The sequence below is a fragment of the Lycium barbarum genome, chromosome 5, assembly GCF_019175385.1.
Source record: "Lycium barbarum isolate Lr01 chromosome 5, ASM1917538v2, whole genome shotgun sequence".
Taxonomy (NCBI): Eukaryota; Viridiplantae; Streptophyta; class Magnoliopsida; order Solanales; family Solanaceae; genus Lycium; species Lycium barbarum.
This window is the reverse complement of record NC_083341.1, coordinates 5,952,456-5,959,411: the sequence shown is the minus strand read 5'-3', so window position 1 is coordinate 5,959,411 and position 6,956 is coordinate 5,952,456. Positions and strand designations below refer to the sequence as shown.

At 31.3% G+C, this 6,956-nt stretch overlaps 1 protein-coding gene across 2 annotated transcripts; it reads right to left on the bottom strand.

The window, feature by feature from the left end:
* Nucleotides 1-648: 648 nt before the first annotated feature.
* On the bottom strand, nt 649-2,455 carry LOC132642231 (putative F-box protein PP2-B12). Of its 2 annotated transcripts, none has more exons than XM_060359487.1 (3): nt 2,324-2,455; nt 1,975-2,060; nt 649-1,277 (listed from the first exon to the last, which is right to left on the bottom strand). In XM_060359487.1, the coding sequence occupies exons 1-3, from the start codon at nt 2,327-2,329 to the stop codon at nt 872-874; spliced, it is 498 nt and encodes a 165-aa protein (XP_060215470.1). In that variant the 5' UTR covers nt 2,330-2,455; the 3' UTR covers nt 649-871. The 2 variants fall into 2 exon arrangements, with proteins under 2 accessions (XP_060215470.1, XP_060215471.1); XM_060359488.1 differs by having other exon boundaries at nt 2,327-2,441.
* Between the last annotated feature and the right edge of the window lie 4,501 nt (nt 2,456-6,956).

The following is a 6,956-nucleotide window of genomic DNA, read 5'->3' as shown; positions in this document are numbered from 1 at the left end:
TATCAAAAATATTTTAATATTTTATTTTATAGATAATATATTTCTTACAAAATATTATTACACAATATTTAAGTGTAGCTGTTATCAGTGGCGGATCCAGAATTTTTATTAAAGGGTTAAAAAATATGAAAGAGTAAGAAAGGAGAAAGTCAAGGGTTCAACATATACTATTTATACATAAAAAATAATTTTAACCTTGTGTATACATGGTAATTTTTTGCCGAAGCGGGTTCGAGTGAACACCCTGGCCATCACTTGTCTCCGCCCCTGGCTGTTATAGAAAGGTAATTTTATAAAGAATGTACTGCTATAATGAATGTTATTGTTGTTATAGGCAGAATGCTATTATAAAACAGTAAAATATAACATAAAAAATCAATTCCGGAGAAAATCAGACTGTACTAGTGAATGCTGCTATAACAAATGACAATTATAGAGAGGTTTGATTGTAATCGGACAAATTGGTAAGAGTTGGACGGATTGGCTCATGATCTATTGTTTAACTTTGGTGATCCAGTTTATCTCAGGTCAAATAATTTTTGGACGGATTCAGTATATTTTACCGCGCGCCACCTACTCATTTGATATCTCTAATCCCACCTTGCGTCAAAGTCAATGATGCTTGACCTCAGCAAATACAGAACACCATTATATTTTAGCTAGTAGAAACCATGAAATCTCTTATTTCGGATTCAGAATTGGGTACAAAACACATAAGACATGCTCTGTACAAGCTCACATCTTACACGACATAGAGAGACTTGAAGAGAATTCATAAACAACGCAAAATCGAAACGAAACAAACATAACGAGTAGAAAAATCACATTGAAAATAGTACTTAAACATAAAGATAGAGGACATGGCTATAATTTAATTTGGACGAATATCAATGCCCTTAACAATAATCCCAGATTTCCAATTAGGATTTTTGTTCTCCATCAATCTCATTTCAACCTCACCTTCTTCACCTAAGTTGTTGAAAAATTCACCTAGTTTTATTTCCATATACTCATCGCTTCGTAGGTGTGGGAATATACCATTTTCTCCTTCTTCCTTTCTCTTAGAGAGGAAAACAGTGTAGCCCTCTTCATCAGTTCCTTCTGCTTTTTCCTTCACAAATCTTACTGATGCAATTGCTCTTTCAAGTTCAGAAGCATTATCTGTTAACTTGAACACTAAATATGCCGAATAACTTGTCTTTCGTGTGAGCCGTCTTGTGTCTATCTTTCCTCGAATATCGAGCCAACAAACGCTGAGAAGCTCAGCTACTTCCATACTGCACAAAGTGTCAAAGATTTAAGTTATGAGTCGTGTTTGAGTTGCATCTTTGTGGTCATGATTATTCCCCAAAAATAAGAAGAATATCTTGTATGTTTGAGAAATGCTTAAAGTATGCATCGACCAGGATTTAAACTTGTTCGGTTCCACTTTAGGATTTCTAGCGCTAAACTTATTGTACTATTAAAATAACGAGTCCAAATATCATATTTTTGAAATTCTAGTTGATCGATCTTCACACACGCATATATATATGATTTGTATCGGATATACTGGTTCAATATACCCATCTTAAGACCTGCATCTACCCCCGGAAATATGCAGACAGATGCAACTTTGTAGGGATGAGTTCAATATATCCATCTTAAGACCTGCGCTTTTTTACACGAAATGTATATGTATGTAAACATTTACTAAAATTTCAACAAATAACAGTATTAAATTCTCAACCTATAATGTCAAAAATAAAATGTGATCAGGCAAAAAATCACAAAGATTTGAATCTATTAAGTTTAGACTCTGAATCCGTCTCTCATTATATGACGTTCATTTGCAAAAATAACAATATACCCAGTATATTCCCACAAGTAAGATCTGGGGAGAATGGAGTGTATGCAGACATTAGCCTTACCTACGAATACATTTTTAATTTTATAACTGATTCAAGGATGGCAGAGAGAGAGAGAGATACATACCCCGAGTTGTAAATATAGTTCCATGTCCAGTGGTCTGGATTGTCTGCCCATTCAATTGAAAGTTCTCTTGCACCTAACCACGCACTCTGATCAAACACAATGTAGTTAAATTAAAGTACATTAAATTGAATAACAGAGGAACATATAAATCTTGATAACATTTGAACCAACAAATTCAGAAATGCAATTGCTACAACAAATGTGGTTACTTAGCTCAATGAACTTGTAAACAACTCTTCAAATGTAAAGCATTTCTGAAATGTTTCTTAACTCTTCATTTGTCAGATAAAATTCAAAAAATCAAACACTATTAAGATAATGAGACAAACTAAGAATGAGAAGCACTTACTACCATTTTTCTTTTATTGCCTTGATGCTCTTACTATAATTTTTGGCTCAATGTATCAAATTCTTTGGTTCATCTTGATATATATAGAGAGAAGGTTGTTCAACTTCATTAATTAATTCCTCGAAAATTCCAAAAGAAAGAACCTACTTCTTACTTAGCAATTAAGCTTAGCCAAGTCAGACTTTGTCACTAGTGTGACCGTATTATCAAAATGGTTTGTTTACCTACATTTATTATATTATTTTTGTTCTTTCTCAATAAATTGTGTTTCCTTATTATTTTGTTTATTTCCTTATTATTTTGTTTTAGAAAGAATACTTCTTCACTGCAAAATAAGTTTCCATTTACCCTTTAACACCCCTTAAAAAAATATTAATTCATAGAAAAAAAAAAGATATTTTGACTAAACTTACCCTTAATTAAAATTTGCATATTACTGTTAACTTGACATATTGGAATTTGGTTACTTAGCACTTAATATGAACAAATATGAAAAATAAAATAAACTCCTTCTTGATTAGGAAAGTGGACACTTATTTTGAACCAAAATAAAAAGACTAAGTGAATACATAATTATGAACCGGAGGGAATAACACATTCATATATTTTCTAAATGAGATGTTTTTATAATTACATAAATTATCATATATATATTAAAGTACGAATAATGTACGCTAAATGTTGATCGACCAAAATATCTTTCTAATATTGAATGACTTTTATATTCTTAAAAGTTTTAAGTTAAGTTGGGATGAAATTGCAATCCCAGAGTCCTAAAATTTATCTACTTTGGGTTTAGATAGTTTGGGTGAAGGTTGACGTTATTGTGATAAAAAGAATAGAACTAGAGTGAGAAGTCCCTAAATTCAAAGTTAGATTACCACAATATCCTTTAAAAATTTAATGTCTCATTTGCCCTCCACTAAATTACTCCATCATTAGTGTATGAAAAAACAATTTATAAAATTTGTCTCGAAATTAGCCGAAGAGTCCGAACTGACTTGGCTGCCAAAGAGTTGTAGTATAGCCGTCTTGAAGGTAATAAAGAATCAAAGTCTATTGTGTCCTTTCATTGTCGTCCCTTTTCATGAATAAATGGAATTTTACCTTGTCAATTTTTAGCAATGTCATTTTTCTCTATGCTTTTACACAGGAAGGATCCATATAAACTAATTATCCAACTATTCCCGTGACTTTATGGGTTATCGTTCAAGTGTGTGACTAAATTCTTCAATGGTACATAATCAAATGTTAGAAATTCATTTCTAATCAATAATGCAATTACGAAGTTTGATATTACTCTCCAAACCTAAAATTTGGTAGTAGTTAATTGCACATAATTAGGTTCATGTAATGAGCAATTTTTAGCAACTGAAGAGGCTGCATCATCATTTATGGTGAATCAGCAACAAGTGTGAAGAGCTACAAGTGTCTAAATATTTACATAAAGAAATGGATGCGTTGGATGCTCTAATTTTTATGTTTGTTGTTTCGAGTATTTGGCCACTGCGGTAAGTAGTTGTCTCCCTTTTTAGTTGTCTCCCTTTTTTTCCATTCTTACCATGTATGCATGCTAATTGAGATCTGTCTATATATTTTCAATACGGTTGTTTCATCCTCCATGCTATATGCTTGTATTAGCTTCTTTTTTTCTTTTCTTTTTTTGTAATTCAATTTAGTGTCAGTAGATATTTGCATATTTATCCATCTTTTACGTGCTCTTATATTGTTTGAACTCTTGGTATATACTGATAGAAGTTAGGCTTTTTGTGTATTTATTTTATTCATTTTATTCATATTATGTTCTTCCGCTTAATAGGCAAACGATTAATAATGTTAATAGTTGGAGAAGTTTTATGAGACCGAAGAAGCAACAAGAAGAAAAATAGATGAAATGAAAATACATGAAGGTGATGAGCTGGTGATTACGAAATAAAGGATAAGAATAAAGCTTTTTTTTTTTTTGTTTTTATGGTGATATTTTTGATACACTTGAAAGCATGAAAGACGTAATTATTGCGGACTCATGTATTAGTTTTTGGTGCTCGAGCACCCGATATCCGTGACGAACACTTTATGCAGACATATAAAAAATATTGACATTTCGGTATAAAATAATAAATAGCACTCAAGAAGTAATAAAAGATTTTGCTGCTTTGGTTAAAAGGTGGTAGGTATTAGACTTAAGTCATGAAGGAGTGGAGTTCGAATCCTACTCAAAGCTATATATTTTGTTGATTTTAAGATGAGCACCTAAGACCATTGAATTTTGGGTCCGCCACTGATAATTAAAGGCACATTAGCACCAAAACACACAACATGAGATGAGATCACGGGAGGATCAAAGACAGTGGAGGATATATTTATTTTTTGATGTCATCTTATTGAAAGGTTTGCTATGGTGCTTTTGTGCCTTAGCCTTTTTCTTTGCTACTCATATTGATATACATTTAGTTATTCCATTTGTTAAAATATTTATACTGATTAGTATGAATACACGTACAACACACGTGCTGAGAGATTAGTATTATAAAATATTTAAGATCAGAAGTCTTAAAAAAATTATAAGTATATAATATATATCATGGCTCATTTAAAATCACAATAGTTTCAAATTTACTTTTATTTTTTGTTAAGTCAAACTAGGACAAAGAAAGTAAAACGGGGGGAGTATAAAGTAAAGTACTTGAGAAGGTTTTATTCGAGCCCAGAGCCAATATCATCAGAAATAGTGAAAAGGTATTGATATTTGAAAGACACAATATTCATGACATACAGTGAAAGACACATAATTTTAGGTACAGACCTATTTCTTACATCGCAAAAATAGATTCTAGAACAAATCTATAAATAGCGTCGTAACTCAAAATTTCTCAATTATTTGATGATAAATAGCAAATCCCAATCCAATTGGGTATGCTTGATCGTCATGTATCTGACAAGTCTTTCATGGACTCTCTACGTAGGTGGTCATCCAACTCCAACAAGGAACTGTGAATGCCAAATTGGACTTTTCAATCCAATTCCAAATTGGATTCCAAGAGCATTTAATATTTTATTATAAAGTTCTAAAAAGAACAATCGAAAAAGAAAGGACTTGAGCAAAACTTGTTTAGACCCATTTGAATAAAAATTGTATATACAATTTGAGAGTGATATTTGATACGTTGCTTTCATTCAATCTAGAGCCACGTACTTAGGTTTTTACATTCAATTTAGATCTCACTTTAATTATTCCCATTAAATAGAGAAATTTTCTTAGGCCATAACTTCTTGGTGAATTCCAAGCCTGAGCCGAAGGTCTATCGGAAAAACTATATCTACCTCCACAAGGTCGGGGCTCGGTTGCATAGACACCACCCTCTTGGAATATATATATATATATATAAAACGGCTCGACGGTTAAATTTTTTTTCAAGATTTATGAAATAATTTGGAACAAATGTGTGTGTGAACATGTTGACTGAGGAGTGGTTGAATAACGAGCATAATTTTGTCAGTAGATTATAAACAATCTAACGATGATGATTCCACACTGCCTTGGAACTACAAATATATAAAGGAAAAAGTAATAGTACTATCTTTATTACTGAAAAATGCTTAATATTATTCTTCGTTATACTATCAGTTGGCGGTGACAGTAATATATGATAAAGATATTGGTAATTTGGATGGTGACGGTAGAAAAAAAAATTGTTGTGTGGTGAATGATGACATGTGGTTAAAGCAAATTTAAGCCGTGTTTATAGTGTTCACATAAGAACTAGCAGTCTAATGGAGGGTAATATTCAACTTTTTTTCAATAATAAAAAGAGTAAATATGATTCTTTATGTACTGGAAATGTTTAATCCACAGCTTTGGTCGCACTCAAGATAATATTTTATTGTTAGTGTGCTTAAAGTACATTGATACCTCTGGAAAAGACAAAGAATTAAGAGTATGTTCGGATGGACTTATGTCTATAAGCTACAAATAGCTTATAAACTAAAAAAAATAAGTTGGATAGTCTAATTTATTTTTTTTGACTTATAAGTTGTTTTCAGCTTATAAGATGCTTTAGATAAGATAAGTCAAATAGGCTCAATTATTTTTTAGAGCTTATTTTAAGCACAAAATGACTTTAAGCTGGCCAGCCAAACACTCAAAAAAGCTGAAAACAGCTTATAAGCAACTTATAAGCCAATCCAAACGTGCTCTAAGTGTGAACGTTGAATTATTGTTAATAATATATATGTATATGATCAAGACCTCGACATCCCCGAACCACTCTCTCATTAAACGATAAAGAATCTGCTAATCCAGTTTATAATAGGAACTTTTATGTTACTCTTGGACAAGAGGAATATTTTCGTACTCTATTTTATTATCACATACATCACGTGACTCAATTTATGTGATATTTTTCGTTTCTCGAGATTTAAACTACATAAATTGTGACGAACATTTTAAGATGTATTTTTTCACCAACTTGATATGAGAAAAGTTGCAACTTATAATAGTTTTCATGTAATTTTTAAATATATAAATTTTAATTTTAAAATATTAAATTAATTTAATTCAATTTAGCTTCGAAAATTAGTCTAATTGACTCTCTCAATAAGTGAAACATGATAAGCAAAAGTGAACAGAAGA

Bases quoted from the DNA above. Each gene is read 5' to 3' on its own strand.
- LOC132642231 (XM_060359487.1), bottom strand. The intron at 1,278-1,974 runs GTATGTATCTCT...CACTTTGTGCAG, and splicing joins AACTATATTTACAACTCGGG to TATGGAAGTAGCTGAGCTTC.